At 39.5% G+C, this 25,907-nt stretch overlaps 1 protein-coding gene across 1 annotated transcript in view; it reads left to right on the forward strand.

Moving 5' to 3' along the window:
• Positions 1-25,907, forward strand: part of MAN2A1 (mannosidase alpha class 2A member 1) — a 124,429-nt gene that overhangs the window by 24,256 nt on the left and 74,266 nt on the right. Inside the window, exons 4-7 of the mRNA XM_064438904.1 lie at positions 17,056-17,227; positions 18,918-19,045; positions 20,635-20,808; positions 23,174-23,360. Of these exons, the coding sequence (XP_064294974.1) occupies positions 17,056-17,227; positions 18,918-19,045; positions 20,635-20,808; positions 23,174-23,360 (661 nt within the window). The remainder of the gene's footprint in view (positions 1-17,055; positions 17,228-18,917; positions 19,046-20,634; positions 20,809-23,173; positions 23,361-25,907) is intronic.

Below are 25,907 nucleotides of genomic sequence, written 5' to 3' on the forward strand. Positions count from 1 at the left end.
CTTTTTTTACGTCCTTGGTACTAACTTTCACACCATTTGTTTTGGTACAGTTTTTCCTAACTAACCAGTTAGTTAGGACTAGATCTACTAACCAGTAGATCCCTTCTAATTTTGGTGCTAAGTTTGCTGTTTCATGGCTCTGTCTAGGTTGATAACATCAAAATGGTAGCTCTTCTCCTCTTCCTACTCTAGAATTTTAAAAAAAATACTGTGGTTTCATAACTACACATCCAAGGGGTTTCAGATCTTTTGGCATTTCTGTTAGAGATAGATATCTGCCCCTTTCTCTAACGGAGGATAGTTTTGACTATCCATATGGGTCCCATAAAAGAACAGATTTTTTTAACACAACCCCTCATTCTTTTTCTAAAGGTTTTAGTAATTTTTTTTTTTTTTTTTAATTTACATTCTTTCTGTAACTGATTACCAAAACAGAATATTGAGTTAGTTTCCTCTGTGGTGCCTGTCTGTCTTGTCAGTACTCCATGCAAAATTGACCATTCCTGTTGCCATTCTGGAAGGACCCTTTGCAGCTAACCTTTAGCTTTCTGATATCCAGCCTTCTACTTTCTTCTTTACACCTGTATTCCTGTCTTGCCTCTTATCAGGCAAACAGCTGTGCTAGATCTTGACAGCCAACACCTTTTATGTCTGACAAACTGGCGTTGGGTGCCTTAATCTAGTTTTTGGTTCATCCTGTAGCACCAGTTCTGCTTACCAAGAGTGGCCCACTGAGCACTCATATTCTAAGGAATTTGGGTATTGAAGTTACTGGACCTCTTTTCATGTCAAGATTATTTTGGTAGATACTAATATCTGTCACTATAAATTATGTTCTCATTCTCTGTATGCCAAGAAAGGCATGCAGTTTTGCGGCTGCTGTTGGCTCAGCTGGCCGATAGCAAAGGCTATCAATATCAGGTTATGCTGGAGGAGGCTTTGTCAGAGCCTCCAAATATTTAGATGAGTCTTTTGGGACTAGCAGGCTAAATAGTTCTGTATTGGTCTTATGAGAAGGGTCCCAAAAATAGTAGAATTGTTGGGAAGAAGGACACATGTCTTATTAGAGTCCAAATTAGGATGGAAGTAACTAAGCTCATTCAGAGAGGAGTGCCTTGAGCTTCACTATATATATTCAAGCAGTGTGATGCTTGGAATATTATACCCTCTTTTGGAAGATCAGTGGATAACAAGGATTTTCTCCAGGTCAAGAGAAATGGGAAGTTCTTCCCTGCAATGACTTTCTTCTCTGCCAGATATGGGTTCTTGGTCTGTGTTTAAAAAACCCAACCAACCAACAACAACAAAAACAACCAAACAAAAAAACCCAACCAAAACCCACCAACAAAAACCCCTACCTCCAAAAACCCAAACAAATAAAAAAACCCAAACACACACCCCCAACCACAAAACAAACAAAAAAACAGAAGCCCCAAATAAAAACCAACCACACCAACAACCACCCAAACAAAACCAAAAAAACTAAACCAAAACAAAACAAAAAATCCCAACCAAAACCTCCCACCCTGTCCAAAAAAAGCTTTTGAGTCACTAGAATTCTTGAACTTTTAAGACAGATAAGGAGTAGATACTGCTCTACAACCAGAGGTAGATTCACCAACACCTTTTCCTGTTTAACTTTTTCTGTTACCAATCATGGCATTTCCTACTTTCTCAGTAGGAATTTTCTACTTATCCAGGAAGTATATTTGTGATGTGCCTGCCTATTCTATAATTTTACATCTGAATGATGTCTCTTGGTACACCTGAGAGCTCCATTTAATGAAGTTTAATCTGATTCTATTTTGCCTGCTCTTCTGTCCCCCTTTGCACTTCTCTGTCCCTCTTCCAAACATGTGTGGGCCATAATGAGCTTAGCTTTAAAGATGGGCTTTTGTACTAGCATTCAGGTATCTGTCTTGGAGGGAAGTCACTCGTTAAATCTATAGTAAGGTATGTGCTCTTCCAGCTCTCTGAAAGTAGTCTTCTCTGTGGCTACCCCTTCAGTAATAAGGTTTGAAGAATTCAATGAAGCTATGTCTCCTCTTTCTCTTCCAACTTTTTTCCTGCATAGGTTATTCCCAAGGACTTGCCTGAAGTCTTAATGGTGTTGTCATTCACTTTTGATAGCTGACTTTCTTACTAGTGTACAGTTTTGGTTCCTAAGTCTTATTACTTAATACTTTAATACTTCATGCCTTTACTATAAAATTATATCTGTCCTTTCATCAGCAGCAACTAAAATCAAGAAATCTGCATCTCCTCATGCATATAATCTAGATATCTACCAGCTTATTCAGGCTCCTCAGTTGGTATCAAGTAGAGTTAAGCCGAGATATAATCCTGTTAAATGTAACCTGTTCCATCACAAAGATGATTGTGTGAGTCTTGTTATTGTTGCTTTTACAAACTGTGTTATCATAGGAACATCCTGCCTTGGTACTGCTTTTGGAAAGGACCTTTCTGTGGAATTGTCTGCAGTATGAGACTGCACATTAAGTGCTTGAAAGAAGGAAAATTTATCTGTAACAGAGATCTAAAAACTTTTGTATAGGTAATGGTTACATTATTCTTTAAAATTAAAGGCATGGTGCAAAGGAGATGCCTTCTGGTAAAAAAAGACTAAAGCATAATGAACCTATAGTGTAACAGTGTATGTGAAAATATTTACCAAAAAATGGGGTCAGTAATATATCAGCTGCAGAAGCTTTAAATTATAATTACATTTTATATTGTCTCATCTGAGGCTACTTTCTCTTTTACTTCTCGTGTAACCAGTATGCTAGTGAGAATCTGTAGCTCAAAGGCAAAGAAACTACCTTGAACCAGACTCCTTAGGGAAAGGGGCAGTCTTGCGTTCCAAGTTCTGTTTTGGTGTATGATTTGTGGGCTGATGCTCTGAAACACTTGTGTGGCTAAATTCTGCCAAATCTGGGTTAACTGCTTCCATGTGAATTCAGCCAGGACCTACAAACTTGGGGTTTCTATGCTGCTCCTTTCAGTAACTAATATAGTTACCCATTATTGGGAAATTGGGTATAAGAATGCATCCCCTTCACACTTTTGATCAGTGGCAGGCATAATTGTCTTTTAGCTCTTGGTAGTTGATGAAGATTTGAGCACCTCAGTAGTGTGTCTGGTCTGGGGGGACTCACCCAGTGCAAATTAATCTCAAGCTATGGAGAGATGTTGAGTTTACAAATAGCCATGTTGTGTGAGGTTATATTCATTGCAGATGGGTGGTTTTTCTTTCTGGAGCATATTAAGGAGCAATTGTATAGCCTGCTGTGCTGGCAAAGCCCTTATGTTAGCTCTCATGTGCTCCAACAGCAGTTTCCTGTCACTGCCTGAAGTAGATTAAGCAGCTGAACTCCAGAGGGGAGAACTCTGCTCAGGAACAGTCCCCCAGCACAACTGGACTTGAAAGATGATGTTCAGATATGACCCGAGAGGTCGAAATGACCTCTAGCATTTATTGCTGTGCTAGCAGTGATGATTTTGATAATGTCTTCTCATTAAATTATTTAAGAATTGAGACTTGCAGGCTTTGTAATGTATGTGTGTACCAGATCACAGCATTTTATTGCTGAATGTAGTTGCTACAGACGTAGTACAAGCAGCACTTCAGTGGAATAGAAAGATACTTTCCCTTCCTCTACCCACCCATCCCCAATTTCTACCTAAGTAAAAATATATGTGAAAGTGTATGGGCACCTGTGACAGGTCTAAATAATACTGTTTAACACCCCGTTAATCTTCTGTAGTACTGGTAACTTACTAGCACTCATATTAACCCCTTTTAATTACTTAAGATAGTCTCCATTTCTCAGGTGGAAATTGGTATAACCCTATGAAGTTAACTTCAGTGTTAAGATAAAAGAAAACTTAAGAATAAAAGTTTGACATTCTTAATACATGATGGAGTTTCAGGTTTGTTTTCTGTTGACCACATCTGCATATGGTTTTCAGGTGACTTCTTAGTTTTCCTGATGTGTTTGGAACATAGATCATTTAGACTGTTGTCCGACCCAGAATAGGTTAGTGTAAAGCTGAAGCACAAAAGAAGAAACACTAGTTGAATGACATTTTGAAAACTTTACCTTTAAAACTTTCAGACTGTAAATTGGAAGTTCACTGATTGACATATTCATATTATGTTTTAATAGGAAGACAAATAAAAACAAAGATCTGTCACCACTGTTTGTCTAGAACTTGTTTTTCTAAACTGCAACAGTATGTAGTGTCTTCTAACAAAGGAAAACTATGAAGGCTATGTAAAGGCTATAAGATATACATTGAATGGCAAACACCTAATATTACTTTTGTAGAGAAAGATGAGGTCTAGGAATAGAATGTGAAACTATTGGCATGCTGAATTACAGAAATCTGAGTTTTATTCCTGGCTCACTTGTCAGTATTTCTGTGGCTGCATGTAAGGTGGTAGGGGACTTTTAGGGAGAGAGTTTTTTCTTTTTCCTTTGTCTGGGGAAAAGGAAAAAAATAAAAGATAATTGAGGGCAGCTCCACTGAAAATTAACAGGACAGTTACAGAGAGCACATTTGTAATTCTTGATCAGTATAAATTTTCTTCCCATTTAGTTATGAGGTCAGCAGGCTTGATATGTACAAAGCAGAAACAGACCTTACATTGTGTAAGCCTAACACATAAGTCTAATTATAATTTTTGAAGTACCTCACGGTTCATGACAGATATTGCTTTTGATGAAATGTGCAGTCATTTGAGTTTTTACTATGCTTATGAAATTAAATATGATAAATATGGAATGATTCTTGTGGTCCATTGAGCAGAGATCTTTTACAAATTAAAATATGCCATTAGAAAAGTAAATACACTGCTGTATCTTTTTAATATTGGTGTGTCTGATCCTACCTAAATTACTTCATTTCAGAGAATCATTTTGGGAACAAGGGGCTCATCTTTTAATTGTCTTCTCCTGAACAGGAATAAATGCTTCAACACAGGGATATTCCAGGTGGCTTTCTGTCTTATTCTGGTGTATACTATGCTAAATAGAAAAATACAAAACAATCTTAGACTGCCTTTAGTTTTAATTTTGACATCATGTTTCTGAAGTTTTCTTTCACAGTCTTGGCCAATGAGCCATTCATCTTTTCAATAAAGATGCTTCTTTTTGGTGAAATTAGCACTGAAGTTTTATGTCAGAAACACATGTAAAATATTAACTTGTATATTTGCTCAGTGTAGTTTTGACATCGTAAAACAATGATGCAAGATTTCTGAATTAAACAACTGATTCACATATTCTACAACCCTAAAATATGGGAATTTTTAAATTGCTGAATATAGAAAGGAGCAAATGCTAAATTCTTTCCATATGTAATCATACTTACTAGAATGTAAGTTAGAGCTTAGCTTTTGGATTTATTTCTAGTATTTGGATTATTGTCATTATTGTGTGCCTGTATGTCATCTGTTAAATACATATACCTTACTTAAGTTTGCCAAAGGATTGATAAGAACGCATGGCTACATGTCCATTAATTTTTTTAATTGTTCTAAGAAAAGCTTTTACCGTTGTGGCGTCACGTGTTACGTGGAGCATGGATATAATTAAGAACTAAGGCATACTCTTTCAGTTTGTGATTCTTTTTTACTTCCTTAACTATCAAAACAGTTACTTAATTGTGTCTTCTTCCAGGAGCTGGTTAGTCGAGAATTAAGCATAACTGTAAAAAAAATTTATGTAACTTTTTTTTACTAACTCAGATGTATATTTTAAAAGTCTAGGAACTGAAGTTCCACTGATTTTGTTGCAAAGAGACAGTTTTTATTTTCTGGAAAGCTGTATAATACTAGCTGGAATGTAATGGTTTTGTTTAATTCTGCCATAAAATTAATAAACCACCCAAGTTTCTTAGGTTGCAGGAAGTAGCATTGATGTGTGAATTTTAGACTCAGTGAAATTGATTATGATCTGCTGTAAGGTGAATCAGAAATGCAAACTGTCCTCAAAAAAATGCATTAATCTAACAAATGGTAGTATTCCAGGCATTCACGAGGCCTGCCTTTTCATTTAACAAATTTCATGATAAACTACAAGTTTTTTAAGGACATGTTTCCTCTTAAATGTTGGAGGGTGACTTATGGATTAAGAACTGAAAAGTCTTTTTTGTTTTTATTTTGATATTTAATTTTACACCAAAAGACAAAAGAAATACAAATATTGTCAAAAAACCCCAAACCAAAACGCAGCCTTTCAGATACATGTAAGCAGTGTCCAACCACTGTAAGAGTTTGTGTTTTCGAAGTTGATTGGTGATTCCTGTCATAATGAAATTGTGAAGTGCTTTTACATGATTAGGTAACTTTTTGAATAATGCTTACTTGTCAACTTCCGTTGTGATTTTGTCCTGAAACTTTTCCTGTATCTCTACAACTGTGTCTTAACTGCTAAAACAGAAGAATACCTTTATGTAGTGCAAGGAGCTGTAGAGATTAAAAAAGGAAATTGAACTGGAATAGTGGCAAATCAGTTAATGCAATGCTTCAGGTTTTTTTGCATAGCAGTGTATTGCATTGACACTTGGATGTGATTCTTGGAGTCTGCTGTTGACCCAAGAAAATTTACGTTAACTAAGTGGGGGTAAAAAAAGTGAAGAAACAGAGAACTGCATGATGTTGATAAATCTTGAGGGGGGAGGGGAGGGAGAGGAGCAAAAATAAAGTTTGCATACTTTTGAGGGCAAACATGAGTGAGGCAATCAAAAGGGAAGCAGCTTAACAGTGTGTGCCCTCTATTGCTGTCACATGTGCCGGCATAAAATAAAAGTAGTTGGCAGTCCTAAATACTTGAGACTAGCATAATGACATTAAAGACAGTATTTTTTTTTCTTGTTTACATTTTTATATTGACCACAGTCCTTAGGTAGATTTAAACGAACAAGTGTTATTTTGCTGATATTAGCATATTTAGTTTTGGTAATTGCATTTAAACTGTTGTATGTTTTATATGTGCAAACTGCATTTTAAAATGTTTTTTAATTTTTATGGCTCCACGTAAAGCTGGATACTCCTCTAAGTCATGGGACTAAGAGCTATCAATGGCATGGAATTTAACAAGAGTGTTGTGGTTTAGCCAGCAGCTCAGCCCCACACAGTCACTCGCTCACTCCCCCAGCGGTAGATGGGGGAGAGAATCAGAAGGGTAACGCTCATGGGTTGGGATAAGAATAGTTTAATAATTAAAATTAAAAGAAACAACAACAGAAAAGCAATGTAAAGAACAACGACAGGTGCAGAACACTGGGGGGGGGGGAAAGGGAGGTGAAAAGGGAATGAACCGCCGAATCAAACTGCACGCGACCCAGCTGCTCACTGCCCACCACCCCGACACCGCGCCGCTCCCGAGCCGCAACTGCCCCCCCTTCATACCCTGGTCATGGTGTCACGTGGTATGGAATGAACGTGCCATTGGCCAGTCGGGGTCAGCCACCCCCACCATGGCCCTGCCCCTCCCAGCCCCCGCCAGAAGCTGGAAAGGTAGCCAACCCTCACAGTGAGGAGAATTAACCCCTTCTCAGCCAAAACCAGCACATTCTCCACCCCTTATTCCATACCATTTACACCATGCCCAGGTCCCATACCATCCAATACAACCTTACCAACCACCACCCTTCCCCCTTCCCATCCTTTAACATAATACACAGACATCATTCCCTTAGTCTACGGACCTTCCCTGTAAAATGTCCTTTAAAATGTCCATTGAGTTCACTCAGTCCATGACCTGGGCTCCATCTGTCTTATCAGTCTTTCAGGGCGGGAGAGATGGTGTGTGTGGCGTTGGGTTGCTGCATACCAAGTCAGTCATCGTTCCATTACTGCTGCACTTTGCTTGTTTCACAGATTATCTTCCACGGGTTGGGGAGGCTCGTACTCTGATATCATTGCTACAACACAGAGGTGACACACAATATTATATAGCAGTTTGCATTGTGCCATTCAGTTCATTGACTGTTTTTGCCCAGAATCAAGTCCCCTTGAGGCACACATCGGATTTCTCCATCCTCCCGCATCACCCACGAAGTGCACCCAGGTCCTTGAGCAAAAGCAATCCCACAAATGAGTTTGCCTTTGCCTGAGGCAGGAAGAACCCAGACTGTTTTGCCCAGCATAATTTTTGTGTGCACTTCAGGGGCTCTATCCCCTTCCACAGTATGTAGGATTTCTGACTGGGCAGGGCCAGGTCGATTGGCAGATCTCCTCATGTTGACTAACCACATGGCTTTTGCTAAATGTGTATCCCAGTGCCTGAATGTGCCACCCCCCATTGCTCTCAGTGTAGTTTTTAACAGTCCATTGTACCCTTCAATTTTCCCAGAGGCTGGTGCGCGACAGAGGATGTGATACACCCACTCAATGCCATGCTCTTTGGCCCAGGTGTCTATGAGCTTATTTCGGAAATGAGTCCCGTTGTCTGACTCAATTCTCTCTAGGGTGCCATGTTGCCACAGGACTTGTTTTTCGAGACCCGGGACAGTGTTCCGGGCGGTGGCGTGGGGGACAGGATATGTTCCCAGCCAGCCGGTTGTTGTTTCTACCATTGTAAGCACATGGCGCTTGCCTTGGCGGGTTTGTGGGAGTGTGATATAGTCAATTTGCCAGGCCTCCCCATATTTATATTTCAGCCATCGTCCCCCACACCACAGAGGCTTTACCCGCTTCCCTTGCTTGATTGCAGCGCATGTTTCACATTCGTGGACAGCCTGTGCAATAACATCCATGGTCAAGTCCACCCCTCGATCACGAGCCCACCTGTATGTTGCATCTCTCCCTTGATGGCCTGAGGTGTCATGGGCCCACCAAGCTAGAAATAGTTCACCCTTATGCTGCCAGTCCAGACCCACCTCAGCCACTTCAATCTTGGCAGCCTGATCTACCTGCTGGTTGTTCTGATGTTCTTCAGTGGCCCGACTCTTGGGGACGTGAGCATCCACATGACGTACCTTTACAACCAGGTTCTCTACCCGGGCAGCAATATCTTGCCACAATGTGACAGCCCACATGGGTTTGCCTCTGCGCTGCCAGTTGTGCCGCTTCCACTGCTGTAACCAGCCCCACAGGGCATTTGCCACCATCCAGGGGTCAGTATAGAGATAGAGCACTGGCCACTTTTCCCGTTCAGCGATGTCTAAGGCCAGCTGGATGGCCTTTACCTCTGCAAACTGGCTCGATTCACCTTCTCCTTCAGCAGTTTCTGCGACTTGTCGTGTAGGACTCCATACAGCAGCCTTCCATCTCCGGTGCTTTCCCCACAAGGCGACAGGACCCATCAGTGAACAGGGCATACTGCTTTTCATCTTCTGACAGTTTGTTATAGAGTGAGGCTTCTTCAGCACGTGTCACCTCCTCCTCTGGTGATAATCCAAAATCTTTGCCTTCTGGCCAGTCCATAATCAATTCCAAGATTCCTGGGCGACTGGGGTTTCCTACTCGAGCCCGCTGGGTGATCCGTGCAACCCATTTACTCCACGTAGCATCAGTTGCATGGTGCGTAGAGGGGACATTTCCTTTGAACATCCAGCCCCGCACTGGCAGTTGGGGTGCCAGGAGCAACTGTGCCTCAGTACCAACCACTTCTGAAGCAGCTCGAACCCCTTCATATGCTGCCAATATCTCTTTTTCAGTTGGAGTATAGCGAGCTTCGGACCTTCTGTATCCACAACTCCAAAACCCTAGGGGTCAACCTCAGGTCTCCCCTGGTGCTTTCTGCCAGAGGCTCCAGGTAGGGCCATTCTCCCCGGCTGCAGTGTAGAGCACATTTTTTACATCTTGTCCTGCCCGGACTGGCCCAAGAGCTACAGCATGAACTATTTCCTGTTTAATCTGTTCAAAGGCCTGTCATTGCTCAGGGCCCCATTTGAAATCATTCTTCTTCCGGGTCACTTGATAGAGAGGGCTTACGATCAGACTGTAATTTGGAATATGCATTCTCCAAAAACCCACAATGCCCAAGAAAGCTTGTGTTTCTTTTTTGCTAGTTGGTGGAGTCATGGCTGCTATTTTGTTGATCACATCCATTGGGATCTGACGACGACCATCTTGCCGTTTGATTCCTAAGAGCTGGATCTCTTGTGCAGGTCCCTTCACCTTACTTTGTTTTATGGCAAAACCAGCTTTCAGAAGGATTTGGACTATTTTCTCTCCTTCCTCAAAAACTTCTTCTGCTGTGTTGCCCCACACGATGATGTCATCAACGTATTGAAGGTGTTCTGGAGCTTCTCCCTGTTTTAATACAGTCTGAATCAGTCCATGGCAAATGGTAGGACTGTGTTTCCACCCCTGGGCAGTCGATTCCAGGTGTACTGGACGCCCCTCCAAGTGAAAGCAAACTGTGGCCTGCACTCTGCTGCCAGAGGGATTGAGAAGAATGCATGAGCGATATCAGCTGTGGCATAGCACTTGGCTGCCTTTGACTCCAGTTCGTATTGAAGTTCTAGCATGTCTGGTACAGCAGCACTCAATGGTGCAGTGACTTCATTCAGGCCACGATAATCTACTGTTAGCCTCCACTCTCCCTTAGACTTCTGCACCGGCCACATGGGACTGTTAAAGGGTGAGTGGGTCTTACTGATGAGTCCTTGGCTCCTCAGTTGGTGAATGAGCTCATGGATGGGGATCAGTCTCTGTTGGTGCGATATTGCCGCCGGTTCACTGTTGTGGTGGCGATCAGCACCTGTTGTTCTTTGACCTTCAGCAACCCCACAACAGAAGGCACCTTTGAGAAACCAGGCAAGGTAGACAGCTGTTCAGTTTCCTCTGTCTCCAAGGCAGCTACACCCAAAGCCCACCTGTACCCTTTTGGGTCCTTGAAGTACCCTCTCCTGAGACAGTCTATGCCAAGGATGCACCGAGCCTCTGGGCCAGTCGCAATGGGGTGCTTCTGCCACTCATTCCCAGTTAGGCTCACTTCGGCCTCCAATACAGTTAGCTCTTGGGATCCCCCTGTCACTCCAGCAATGCTGATGGGTTCTGCCCCTGTACAGCTTGATGGCATTAAGGTGCACTGTGCACCAGTGTCCACTAATACTTTATACTCCTGTGGGTCGGACATGCCAGGCCATTGGATCCACACAGTCCAGTAAGCCCGGTTCTCCCTTTCCTCCACCCAGCTGGAGGCAGGGCCCCTCTAGTCCTGATCATGGCAGTCACAACTCACTTCCTGCAAATGTGAATCAAGAGTCCCTCTATTACGCTTAGAAATAAAATCAGCACTTCTACTCCTCTGTCTGGGGACTTGCTCACTGGAAATTGGGGCAGCAGCTTTCCTGGAAGAGCCTCCCTGAGTGATTGGTCTTCCTTGCAGTTCATGCACTCATGCCTCTAGGGTCGAGGTAGGCTTGCCATCCCCCCTCATCATGTCCTCTCCATGGTCACGCAGGTAGAACCATAGGGTGGCCCGAGTTGTCTATCCTCTCCTTTTAGCAAGAGGACGTTTATTCCTAACAGCTGAGACACTACTCTGTAGAGGTGGGGAGCAGGACATACCTTCTTTGAGTTGCTGGACCTCTTGGGATACTTTCTCCACAGCAGAGACTAGCGAGGAAGAGATATTTGTTTCGTAATCCCGGAGGCTATCAATCATGTCCGCCAGCGTTGGTGTCTCGTCATCTTTCCAGGACATTACTCCAGTGAGTTTGCATGTGAAGGTGGTGTGCTCCTTACAAACTTCCGCCACATGGGTCATGTGCACTCGGCTTCATCTGGATCTTTGGATGACTGTTGGTTGTCCAGGTCACCATAAATCACCTCAAGCACAGCTAATTCCCTTAGATACTGGATGCCTTTCTCCATAGTTGTCCGTTTTCCTGAGTGGTATGTAACATCTTCTTTAAAGGGATACCTTTCCTTCACTCTGGACAGGAGTCGCCTCCAGAGGCTGAGGGCTTGTGGTTTTTTCCCGATTGCTTTGTCAACACCCCCTTCCCCAGAAAGGGATCCCAGTTGTTTGGCATCCTTTCCCTCTAGTTCCAGGCTACTGGCCTCATTATCCCAGCATCGGAGCAGCCAGGTGACAATGTGCTCACCTGAACGACGGCTGAAATCTTTTTGCATATCTCGCAACTCACTCAAGGACAGGGATTGGGTGGTCTCTATTTCATTTATGATTCCTTCCTCCTCTCCTCATGATGGTCCTGCTTTTTCATCATCCCGTTCTAAATGAGTTGACGTCCACTTCCAAGATTTTGTCATATGTATGGGGGCGACTGATACTGGTACGGGTTGATTCTCTGAGCCAGCTCCAGTACTTGTTGTGGGGGTTTGAGTGGCCGCAGTGCCTGTCGTCAGGGCTGGAGTGTCTACAGAGCCAGTCACTTTGCCTTTCAATCCAGAGACCTTTTCTTCCCCCTGAGGGCACTGAATACTGTTGAGCAGGGCTCGGTAGGCATGGGGCAGGCCCCAGCACGTTGCAGTTATCTGTGTCTCTCTGGAGTTCCCAGGGTAACAACATGCTTTCTCCAAGTATTCTACTAGTTTTTTAGGATTCTGCACTTGTTTGGGGGTGAAACTCCAAAGCACTGGAGGTGCCCACTGCCCTAGGTATTTGCCCATGCTATCCCACATGCCCTGCCACTCGTAACTATCAAGCCTTGGGCAGATTTCTGGGTGATATTCTTAAGTTGCTTAGTCAAAACCAAAACAATATGCCCCAAAACTAACAATAAGTGCACCTTAACCACCCAAGGATGTTCAATCTATAAAAATGTTGTTGTAATGGAGGCAGAGACATCACAGAACAAAGTTGCAGAGGTACTATTCTGTATTTCCTCCATATAAAGTCTCTCCGAGGAGGAGGTATAATTCCTAATTACCTCAACAAGGTGGTATCCAAAGTACAGTAACAGTTTCATCAAAAAACCCGAATACCAGATAAAGCTGAAAACAGGTGTCTGCATAACAAATATGGTAGGCAAAACATCACTAATCACAGCAGAACACAGCAGACTCAACAAACCAACACCGATCTTTAACACCAACTGCAAAAAGGACAACATGGTGCTGTGACCAGCAGCTGTTATTATCTCCAACCTTTGATCCCCAGGTTGGGCACCAAAAAGACTGTCGTGGTTTAGCCGGCAGCTCAGCCCCACACAGCCGCTCGCTCACTCCCCCAGCGGTAGATGGGGGAGAGAATCAGAAGGGTAACGCTCGTGGGTTGGGATAAGAACAATTTAATAATAGAAATTAAAAGAAACAAGAACAGAAAAGCAATGTAAAGGGGAACAACAAGAGGCACAAAATACCGGCGGTGGGGTAAGAGAAGGGAGAGGGGGAATGAACTGCCGAAACAAACCACACGCAACGCAGCCGCTCACCACCCGCCAACCCGACACCGCGCCGCTCCCGAGCTGCAACCTTCCCCCCCTTCATATCCTGGTCATGGTGTCACGTGGTATGGAATGAACGTGCCATTGGCCAGTCGGGGTCAGCCGCCCCCAACATGGCCCTGCCCCTCCCAGCCTCCCCCCCCCGCCACGTGGCAGAGCGGGAAGCTGGAAACGTAGCCGCCCCCCCATGGTGAGGAGAATTAACCCCTTCTCAGCCAAAACCAGCAGAAAGAGCGAGCAGATGCCAGATTCTGCTCTTAGGAATGAGTAGCTCATGACACAAGTGTAAGTTGGCAGAGGAGCGGCTGGAGAGCCGCCCTGCAGAAAGGGATCTGCGGGTGCTGGTTGACAGCAGGCTCAGCAGGAGTCAGCGGTGTGCCCTGGCAGCCAAGAGGGCAAACCGCATCCTGGCGAGCATCAAACACAGCCACAGCCAGCCAGCCAAAGGAGGTGATTACCCCGCCGTATTCAGCGTGGGAGCGGCCTCACCTTGAGCGCTGTGTGCGGTTCTGGGCCCCGCAGTTCACAAAGGGTGCGAAGGCACCTGAGTGTGTCCAGAGGAGGGCAACAAAGCTGCTGGAAGGGCTGGAAGGCACGTCCTGTGAGGAGCGGCTGAGGACACAGGGTTTGTCTAGTTTGCAGAAAAGGAGGCTGAGGGGCGACCTCATTGCTCTCGATGGCTTCCCGAGCAGGGGAGGCGGAGAGGGAGGTGCTGACGCCTGGGAATTGTTCAAAGCTGCGCCAGGGGAGGTTCAGACTTGACATGCGGGAACACTTCTTCACCAAGAGGGTGGGCAAATGCCATGCCTGGCTTTGTAGAGAGGTGGTTGATGCCTCAGGTGTGCCAGTGTTGAAGAAGCATTTGGACAATATCCTTCATAACATGCTTCAGCTTTTGATCAGCTCTGGTCAGGCAGTTGTACTAGATGATAGTTGTAGATCCCTTCCAACTGAACGTATTCTATTCTGTTCTATCCTACTTTAGTTAGAATTAAGTATATTTAAGTGCAAGATGCCAGGCACATGGGGATTAAATTTCAGAGGACTTTCTGTTGGCTTGCAAATAATTCTGTGAACACTTGTAAATATTTCCTAGGACAACCTGAAGATTCAGTGTGTTAACCATGTTATACCCTTCCTCTATAGCTTAATAAACTGAATATATTCAAATAAAATAGCCTTTAATCATAACACTGCCCTTTCTACATCATAACGTATTCTTATGCCAGCTGCTTTGTCATTTAGCTCTGTGCTTCTTTATTTAGGTTGCTTTAAGTTTTTCAAGAATGCTTAAGACGACTAATTCAGTGTAAGTTTGCTTTTAGTGCTGCAATAAAAATATGCTAAAATAGCTCAGTATATATTTCTGCACTGGAAAAACATAATATGCTTTTTGTTCATCCTCTGTTAATTATGTGCTAGCATATTATCTCTAGCAGAAGAAATCCCTGGTAAGAAGCTACAAATTTGTAGTCCGCTACATGTATGTCTTTTTATGTAAATATTAGTAAAATATTTATTTGGTTTGTTGAAGAGTAAATGGGAACTGAAAAATATTAATTGATCATGTGATATCAATTCTTTGAGTGAAAGCTTCCATTAAAAGAACACTGAAATAGACAGAGATAACAACAAATTTTGATGAAAAACAGCACAGATGGAAAATAAATTCATCTTATTCATTGCTTGTGTTTTCAGTCTTCATGAAACTATTGTGTAATAGTAATTTACTGACAGCTTTTTTGTGTTAAGCTGTTGCCATGCCTCTCAAGAAAGTATATATTAAGCCCTCATATTAACTGTCTTGACAAAATATGTTTTTTTCCCCTTTAGGATAGATTAGATTAGATCCTAGTGTTTTGTCTGTACAGAAATATATCGGATATGATTCTTGTAGATGCTAAACATCTGTTTGAAAAAAAAGATCTTGATCTAGCACTTTTCCTCTGGAGTGTTAGTTTTATTTCTTCATTTGCAAAGTAAAAAAGGGAGATTTTTGGAAATTTGTGGTGCTTTTGTTTTGTTTCTGAATACTTTATTAAAATCTGACCTTTACAAAGTGAGAGTGCAACCTGAAGGAAGTGCAACCAAAGTAAGAGTGTGCCAGCATCTAGCAGTTTTTCCTAGTTACAAGAGTCTTTATCTGAAACATAATTAACAATTTGATGTGAACTGGAAAAGAATGTGCGAGTTGTCAAATGACATTAGTTCTCTATGTCTACCTAAAATTATCATAATTTATTTTTAATTATTAAAATAAAGTAGAATATATCCTTTGAATCAATATTCAGACTTTATTCAATAATATAGTGGTTTTCTTTTATTAGACTTAAAAATTACTTTTTTACTACTAAAACTTTGTGTGTTTATATAACTGCCTTGAAACTATATTATCTCATTCCAGAGCAGTCTGATCCTGTATATTCTTATAAGTAGACCGGCATTGTGCTAGGATGGCAGCGCGTCTGCAGAACAGAACTGTTAAATCAGAGTGGAATCACTAGGATCATATTTGTCTGGAGTAAATCCTCCTATTTTGTGGGAGCTTTCACAAAATCTTAAAATGTGGATGCATCCTATAGGACCAATTCATAACATCACTTGTATTCTCCAGTAGTTAGTCTGCTGTATATGATACTTCCTTAAGCTCAACTGCTGAGTCCCTTTTGGAAGCACTTGAATGAAAATGCTCATATATGACAAGACCTGGTATGAAAAGTAGAAATATGCCACTTGTATATTAAGTAGACAGACTTATCTGCTTGTTTTTCCCAGTTATAGTCACAGAAAGAATATATCACTTCAAGGTTTTCAGAAGCAAGATGCATGTATTTTCTCATGAAAGGTTTTGGGGAGAGGTTAAAGAATTTCATGGAAGGCTGTGCACTGTGAGGTCTGAATATGTGTTAAAATTGGTTTTTCCTTTTCTGTGTATCTCGCTGATATCTTTTCTAATGAGGGATGCAGCTACAGTGTATTTCTTTTCTCAGTCATTGCTAACAAAACCCTTATTCATAAATGATGCTGAATATGTGCTACAGGGCTTATAGCTGCTTCTTTTGCCCCTGTTTTATTTCTTTGCCCTCAGGGTCTGTGGGATACCATTAGTGGTTCTTAAATTTTTCCTCAAGATGTGTAGGTATAAGATGCTGCTAGTAAGGATTTTTGTTCAGTTGCTTTACATAAAGTAGGGTGATGGAGTGCTTCATGGCTTGAAAGAATAGATAAGACACTGAGGGAAGGATTGGGGGGTGTTGGGGGTGTGTGTGTAGGGAATGGGGCTTGGACTGGAAAGATGATCTGTTAGTAGACACTACAGTCCTGATGCGAGAGATGAGGAAACCTAGTGGAAGTTATCGAGGAAGATCAATTTGCAGATATGTACATCTTCCTTTTCAACTACTTAATCTGTGCTTAAATTAAAAAAAATCACAATTTAAAAAATATGTATATTCTGTTGATCAAAGTAGAAAGCCTAATATTCCATAAACTTACACTTCTAGGACATAAAACATCTAAACTTTTTACAGAGAAACTCCTGGAGAGTTTAGCAGTTCTAACTGTCTATGGCATGTAATTTTAGCTTTTTAAGAAGATGCTTCACATAACTTTCTGTAGGGAGTGGGAAGAATGCACGTCTCTACGGCTGTTGAAAGCAACTTAAATTTCATATTTTCTTTTTCTTAGGCTGGCTGAAGACTTTTGATGATTACTTCAGAGATCAGACACAGCATATCTTAAATAATATGGTTATAAAACTGCAAGAAGACAGCCGAAGAAAATTTATGTGGTCTGAGATTTCCTACTTTTCAAAATGGTGGGATGGAATAGATAGCCAAAAAAAGGATGCAGTTAAAAGGTTTGAACAATGAACTATTTCTTATCTTCCATGTGGCATTCTGAGACTTTGTGTATTTGACTACATTGTAACTTGAGACTTCATTTGTTGTAATGCAGAAGTGCTAGAATAGCCGACTACTTAAGCTCTGATTTTTTTGGCTTGGTTTATTGTTTTTTCCAGTTACAAAACAAAATTCCCTTTACATAAGTGAAGCCAAATTACTAAGTTGCTGAAAAAATTCATTAAAAATTTCCATGTACAGCCATGAAGATGTCATTCAAATTGTAATGGAGTTGTGATCGTAAACTTTACTTTTATTCTGTTGCCAATACTTCAGGATGACTTAAATGTTCTCATATTAGCTATTTATATATGGTAATTTTTTTCTTCATTTATAGTAATTATGAAAATAAATTATTTTTAAATATGTGTACTTTTTATAAACATGCAATTTAAATGGTAGAGTAGTACATACTCTGCACTCTTGCTCTTCTTAGTTCTATTTGGAATCACAATTAAAAACGTAATACAGAAGTAAAAGATTGCCTAGACATTGAGACAAGAAAGCATGTTGCTTGGGTGAAGGGTCTGGTTTGAGTTTTCAAAAAGTTGCAGGTTTTTTTGTTTTGGTTTTTTACTTACTTTAAGACAGGATCCAACAGTTTTTAGCTCATCTCTGTGGTGCCCTTGTTCTCGTGCCCCTCTTCAAGATGCCAAGATGCATGGGTTGCAGTATACATTAAGGCTACGAAAGCCTCACAGCTGCAAAGGTTAGGTAATGCTGGAAATGTTGCGAATGACACAGAAAACTACCTGTAAAAATTTATGTACGATGCTTGAGTATTACAGCACAGCTGCTGTTTTTTTCAGATTAAAAAAATCCCTTGGAACACAGTAAACAGTAAATGATAGTCGCTAGGGAACTGTGCCCTTTCTTCAGGGGAACCAGGTATTGGTTAAACTGCTGTAAGACTTACCGAAGCTGCACTGGAGACTATTTTTGCTGTATATTTTTAACTACTCTTAAGGGTATTATCTGTTGTGTGACTAAGTTTTGGTAAGTTTACTGTATTTTTTTCTTGAATTCATTAAACATTTATATGCTAGTGTACAATGTAAGTGCTGACATTCCATTATTTAACTGTAGGGACCACCTGATGCTGGAAGCATGATCATTATGTTCATGGATATCATAATAGAGACTCAGTCATTCTGTGATCTGTCTCAAGAAGGAATTCAGATGAGTGAGATGGTCTGAAGCCTTTATAGATATAATAAACTTTGAAGCTCTATCAGCTTTCTCAAACAATAAAAACAACAATAGATCAAAAACAGGGAGACAGTAGTGCTTTTAATGTGCAATGTCTAGGCATCTCGTTCAGTTGGCCTACAGTACTGTGGCATATACACTTTTATTTTTGTAATCTATGCAGGAAATAGCCTTCTTCCTGGTTTAAAAAAATCAAATATTATGGCACGTGCAGTAGAGCTGGTAGTTTTTGTTGCACAGAGGCATTAAAATATCAGTGTTCATCTGTTCATTCTTTACCTGTTTGATTAAGAAAGGTACTCCAGTGATGGAAGCAGCGCAAGCAATTTAGATTTTGGCATTTTGTCCCTGGTAAATACCAATTGGGTATTCAGAAATTGATTTTTCAGAGTGTAATTTTATATGCAAGACTCTGAACACAATTTACATATTTTTCAGGTTAATAAAAGATGGACAATTTGAAATAGTAACAGGAGGATGGGTCATGCCTGATGAAGCTTCTCCTCATTATTTTGCTTTAATTGACCAACTGATAGAAGGACATCAATGGCTAGAAAAGAACCTTGGTATGTAGCTTGATCTAAAATTTAACTGTGTTAATACAGCAAGTCAATTAGAAAATGCTTTTTTGTATTTCTGAGGTGCTTGGAAGGTTTTCTTTTCTCTGCTTTCCTGAAACATTAAATCAGACCACTTACTGGAAGCCATAGGATTGAGTCTAGTATTTCCAGTTACTGTTTGCAGATAGAAGATCCTGGATGAAGTGTATTTAAATGATTTTATATCATAATGTTTTGTCTTGATCAATAAAAGGTGTGCATAGTATATTAGCATAATAAAATATAAGAATGGATCAAGCTGAATTGTAGATCATATGTCTCTGGTATCACAAACAGTTTCCAATTGCCATTAGTGTCTTTTGAAAATCATTACAAAGGCCTTAATGAATTAAAATTGATAGTCCTTTCATGTGTTTGTATGTATTCTGCAGGGTGTGTATTCATTAGGTTCTCTTATGTAAGGCTTTCAAAATAGTAAATACAAAATTTAGTAGTAGTTGTAACAGTAGTAGTAGTTATAAAACCTAAACCCATTACAATGTTAGAATTGTTCGTATTAAAAGAAAAAAAAGGCTGACTCATTAGCTTTTGAAACTGAGGAATTACTGACTGCAGTAACATTGGCTGAACTGTTCTGGCAGCTTTGGGAGATTTTTTTTTTCATTTAGCTCTATAAGTAGAGATAACATTCTATAAGTAGAGGTACCCCTTCTTATGTAGAAAATATTTGTACAGTGAATTTAATATTAAGTTACAATTATTTCATCCAATTAACAGAAATTATTTTGAAAAGCTGTTTCACTATGTTTTTCTTAGATTGCAATATCCATAAACACAGCTTGACATAATTAGGAGATGGGGAGAGGGAAGGCCTAATAAAAGGGTAATGCATTCCCTACTGTTTTTTTGGTAAGACAGTAAAAATGTGCCTAAGGAACTCTATTGAAGAATCAGTTAAAGAAGAGTAGATATAGCTTTTTTATTTGCTAGTATGAAGTTCAGTGAAACTAGAGTATTAATCAGCATGATTCTAATGATTACCAACCAAATAAATCAAAAGTTAGTTCCAAAGCCAACAGAGGGTAACATTGCCATTTACAGTGAAAATTCAACAAGCTACATCAATCCATCTCCATCTGTTCATTTTCTTTCAGCTTTCCTTTCTAGATGTAACATCTGCAAACCACTTATAGTGAAAAGGCAGATGTATTTCATTGTGATTCCATGTAAAGATGTTTGAGACACAACTGAAATAGTGTAACAATGGAGAGTACTAATCTCTGCCTTTTTTATGTAGTTAGACAGAATGTCCTGCCTCTAAGACAATTGAATTTTTTTTTGTTAATTCTTTATCTGTTTAATTCTATCTTAATTTTATCTGTTAATTCCAGGTTGTGTTCTGCAGGAGGCTTAATACTCAGCTGTATATTTTAATTTAATTGTTGAATTAATTCAATTATTTAAGTAAAATTTAATTTTAATATCTTCTTGGAAATTTTATTTTCAGTGCTCTGATTTGAATTATAATGGCATAGCTTTATTTGAGTGAAAAGTAGAAATTTCTTCCCATTTTAATTTTTTCTTTTGGTCAACAGGAGTAAAACCAAAGTCTGGTTGGGCAATTGATCCTTTTGGGCATTCACCAACAATGGCCTACCTTCTGAAACGCACAGGATTTTCCAATATGCTTATACAGAGAGTTCATTACTCAGTTAAAAAACATTTTGCAACACAGAAGACACTAGAATTTTTTTGGAGACAGAACTGGGGTATGTGTTCTTCATTTATGCCAATTTATTTCTCTAATTTACACTTGTAAATACGGAAACAACTTGAATAAATACTATGGAAATATTTACAAAACAGGTTATTTAGAGAAATTAGCCTAGACTTTAAAATCTTACACTTGCAGTTATGTTAACCTAGATGAAATATTTTTTTTTGTTTTGAGGATTTTTTAATGTTAATAATAGAAAGGGGAATGTGTGTATCTGTGTGTTAAGAAAGGGTTTAAATATAAAAACTGTTATTGCCATTGTTCCTCTGATCTTCCTGTTTCTTCACTTTCATTTGTGCTTTTACTTTCTTTTATTTCCATCCTCCCACATTCCTTAAAAATACATATAAAAAAAGTAAATGGGGTGAAATATTAGTTTACCTCTTCTCAATTCTTTCTTTTCTTCCTCCTACACCTGCTATGTGGAAATAATGTAGAGGAGAAGGAATATTTCTCTTGGAGGGGAGGAAAAAACAAAAGTCCAAAAGAGGATATTTCAAGATAGAGATCTGTCTTGCATACATTCTAATGAGGAAAAAACTTTCAACCAAACAGTTTTTCTCAGCTGATGTGATGAATTAGTGTCATTAATTACAGTAGCTTTCTGTGGACTTGAAATTTGTAGGTTATCTTTAGTCAGAAAAACAGATTAAAAACACTTCACCATTTTAATTTGCAATGAAATTCTCATCTAAAATTTTATTGTTAGAATACATAGAATTGCTTTGTTGATATTATGTTTGCAGTATAGAGTATGAAAGTTTTCTTAGGTAATGTAGTTACTATACCTTAGCAAACTGATGTGTCTGTAAATGAATGTACTTTTCTATACAAATGTTTTGGTTTGCCTTGTACAGTACCAGCACTGCAATAAGCTGTATGATAAACATATGTAGTTGAGGTTTTGCTTTTTCTTTTTTGTTGAAGCAAACTAGTACGTTCCTGCTGTATCAATACAGGATCAAACATATTTAGTATTTACTATTGAAAGCTGATTTTGAAGCTTTTTAGTTCCTCTCTGGTTTTAATTGGAAACTGTAGGAAGGGGAGGGTATTCAGAGACAGCAATCTGCTGCACAAGTAAACTGGACTTGAGGAAAACAGCACTGTGAAAGAAGTTGTCAAATACTGACACTTCAGAGATTTTTCTTTGAATGTTGGTGTATGCCACTCAGTGTACAGAATATTTAGTTGACAGGCCTTTTTCCTAAATAGTAGCATACTAAATCACATGTATGACATGGTCTAGTGTTTGGGCTTCAAAAGAAGGCTTTTCAAGACAGATCACATATCAAAGATCACCGCACACTCATCTGGCATAGCATGTAGACATGGTACCTGAGATAAAGAGAACTCTTGTAGCTGAAAAGTAAAAGCATATGTTTATGGAATATTACGTTTTTAGTAATAAGCAAGTAGTAAAATAGAAGTTTTTAAACAAAAGTTATGCATTGGAACTGTGAAAACTTATGCTGGTAGGGTTTTGAAGAGTATTTTCTTATGTATTGTTGACATACTTAGCAGCCAGGTTCTGTGGCGCCTCTACAGCATTCATCCCTTTTTGTTAGCATAAAATTAAGTAATTAGTCTAGAAATAGGTTATCAGCATTTAGGAGTTTTAGAGATGAGTAAACTTAAGGCTCTCTAATTTATATGAGAACTTCAGGTTCTCTTTAAAGATAAATTTTGAAAGACCTTCTTTTGAGACTTGACAAATGTGTGTAGATCTCTGTTCGGATGGGTTAAACTTTAGGGAATGGACTAACTAGATGGAAAAGTTAGAATTACATAGAATTTTGCAATCCTGTGCATAAACGCACTATCTACAAGTAAGCAGAATTGTGCTGGTAATGTATTGAAGTTATGTGTTCAAGAAATTAAGATATTGCTAAATCCAGAGAATTCAAATGTTCTGCTAATGAGGTAATGACAGTAGGGTAGCTGGTTTATGGTTTGGGGTTTTTTTGGTGGCTTGTTTTTGTTGTGGTTTTCTGGAGGTTTGTTTTTTTTTTGGAGGGTGGGGGTGGATTTGATTTACTCAAAGTATAAAAGTTGTATTTTGTTCACCTCTAAAACTCTGGAAATAATGAGATTTATCTGGCTAAAAAAACCCCTAACATTTTGTTCTTATCCTTCCCAATCAACTGGTGCTTGATTGGAATGTTCCAATCTGTTGTATCTCTGTGTTTGTATGTAAGGTACATACAAAGGGAGACTCCAGGTATGGATATACAAAGCAAGAAATTGTCTCAATCTGATGTTTTAATATGGTTCTTGGATTAAGAACATGGAACTGATATAGCTTTGGCATATGGGAGAGTTTATTTTAAAGACGTGCTCTATGTATTTGGTTCCAGATTTAGGATCCAGTACAGATATCCTTTGTCATATGATGCCTTTCTATAGCTATGATGTTCCTCATACTTGTGGACCAGATCCAAAAATCTGCTGCCAGTTTGATTTCAAACGTCTTCCTGGAGGAAGAGTAAGCTGTCCATGGAGAGTTCCACCAGAAGCCATTCATGATGGAAATGTTCAACACAGGTACAGTCTTTGCATATTCTGCAAGAAAATAACTTAAAAAAAATTATGCTGGTCAAGGATGATATCCAGCATAGATTGGTGAACTTTTGTGGTTCTTAAAATATATCATAGGAAAATAATACCTATTACTGTCATGGTTTTAGCTGGGATAGAGTTAGTTTTCTTCACTGTAGCTGGCACAGTGCTGTGCTTTGGACTCAGTATGAAAATAATGTTGATAACACACCGATGTTTTGGTTGTTGCTGGGTAGTGCTTGTGCTAGTCAAGGACATGTCTAGCTTCCTATGCTCTGCCGGGTGCAGAAGAAGCCGGGAGGGGAGGGGCCACGGCCAAGACAGCGGATTCAAACTGGCCAAAGGAGTATTCCATATCATGTAATGTCATGCCCAGTATATTAACTGGGAGGAGCTGGCTGGGGGAGGCAGGCAGCAATCGCAGCTTGGGGACCGGCAGCGTCGGTCGGCGGGTGGTGAGCGGTTGTATAGCTTGTGTTTTTTTCCTTTTCCTTTTTATTATATTATTATTATTATTATTTTATAATAATAATTATTATAATTATTATTTTATTTTAATTATTAAACTGTTCTTATATCAACCCACAAGTTTTTTGGCTTTTGCTCTTCTGATTCTCTCCGCCATCCCACAGGGGTGGGGGCAGTGAGCAAGTGGCTGCGTGGTGTTTAGCTGCCGACTGGAGCTGAACCATGACAATTACTTAACCTAGTGTTTGCTCCTAAGTTCAGAACATAAGTGACAGTGAAATTTGCAGATAGGTTATAATTAAGGAAGATGCGTTGATTTTTTTTCTTTTCTACCCATGATACATGAGTCCGTTACTATTCTGAATGCTATGCATAGTGATCTGGTTATAGTCATGTTACTGGTTTACTGTAGTTCACATGAATTTTGTGAATGGACAGTGATCTGTCTGCCGCCAGTGGAAGACTTCAGGTTCATCATGTTGTAGTATGCTGTAACTGCAAATGGTGAGGTGTTTTCCATGGTATATCCTTGCAAGACTTTGAATCTGTGGCCTATGTTTCCTGAAGTGGACACTTTAAATGAATCAGAATCCTATGTCTTACATGTCTGGGGGCAGGAATAATATTAACCTCAACTTTATTTTCAAATAGAAACACTGAGTTTTTTTGCCATGGGTAAGAATCAAGTTTTACAGTTTTACAAAACTGCTTTTCAATTCTGGGAGGAGGAAAAAAATGTAAAGGCAAGAAAGGGGAGGTAGAACTGCTAAAGGCTTTTTCCAGAAAAAGATTGTATTCTACAGTCCTGTTACTATCTTCAGGCCTTCAAACCATCCCCAAGTTCAAGAGCTAGAAATCTAGGTAGTAGTTTACAGTTGTTGCAGATTGCTGAGTATAACCAGTGTATTAAGGCTAGCAGGATAACTTTTTGGTTCTAGTCTTCATGCTGAAATTTTGAAGTGATGATGTGATGATGATGTGTTGGTTCTCTACATCTGAAGTCTGCATGTCCTTGTTTTGAGTGTGAATTTCGCCAAGCATCTTGAAAACTTCATTTTGTCACAGTAAAATTACATTACAAAATTTTATTGAAGATAGATAAAACCAAAATAAAACAGACTACATCACGATTGTCATATTTTAAGGTAGAAATTGGAATGAGGGTATGAGAAAGTAATTTTCTTTAAAAGTAGAAAAATAAAAGCTTAAAGTGACAGTAGAACAGTATAGTTAATAGAAGAATCATTAAGACACACCTAGTGCTTATCAAATGTGAAGGAAAGCTCAAGTCTCTTTAAATCAAAGTTGTAAAAAGAAAAATCCCAATTATCTGAGACCAATGATTATGGAAGGGTAACAACTTGTTTAAGAAATACCTGGAACATAAAGGGTGTAAGTATAAGGTAAAGAGCATGCTTGGAATGCCTTTTAAGGTTTTTGGGTTTTAATTAGATCTTAATTTATCCCTGCACTTCCAAGATGCAACCTTCATATAACAATCTAAATAAGACCTTGTAAAAGAAATGGTTCTTTTGTGTTGTATGAAATCAAAGAATAAAAGAAATGAGGCAGGTATGTGGTGAACATATGATCAAGTTGACAAGATCATCATCTCAATATGGTCTGTGAAAGAATCTTTTGCATCAATTTTTGGTAGATAAAAACAGTTTTGGTGTATAACAGAGAGTTGAAATAGAAGCATGGTAGATAATACCTAAGAGAAAAGTAAAACTAACACATGGTCTTTGAGATAGGAGCCTGGATTATTTACATTTGGAGCACTGGGAGGAACAGAAGTACCATACTTTGTGAGTGTAGTTTCAAATAAATCCACTAAAACATAGGAAGTAGTGTTTTGCTGGTGAGTGCTAAAACACTACTCATATTTTACGAAAGTTGGAATATTGTATGCAACCAAATAACTTCTGTGATCTGACATCTGTAATAATACAAGTTTTACAGTTGCTATGATGAGGAGATGCATGAGATCCAGAAGTAATTGGATATCTGTCTTTACATCATAAGCCTTCCAAGGTTAAAGGTTTGTAGCACACTAATTAATCT

Source organism: Phalacrocorax carbo, chromosome Z, assembly GCF_963921805.1.
Source record: "Phalacrocorax carbo chromosome Z, bPhaCar2.1, whole genome shotgun sequence".
Lineage (NCBI taxonomy): Eukaryota > Metazoa > Chordata > Aves > Suliformes > Phalacrocoracidae > Phalacrocorax > Phalacrocorax carbo.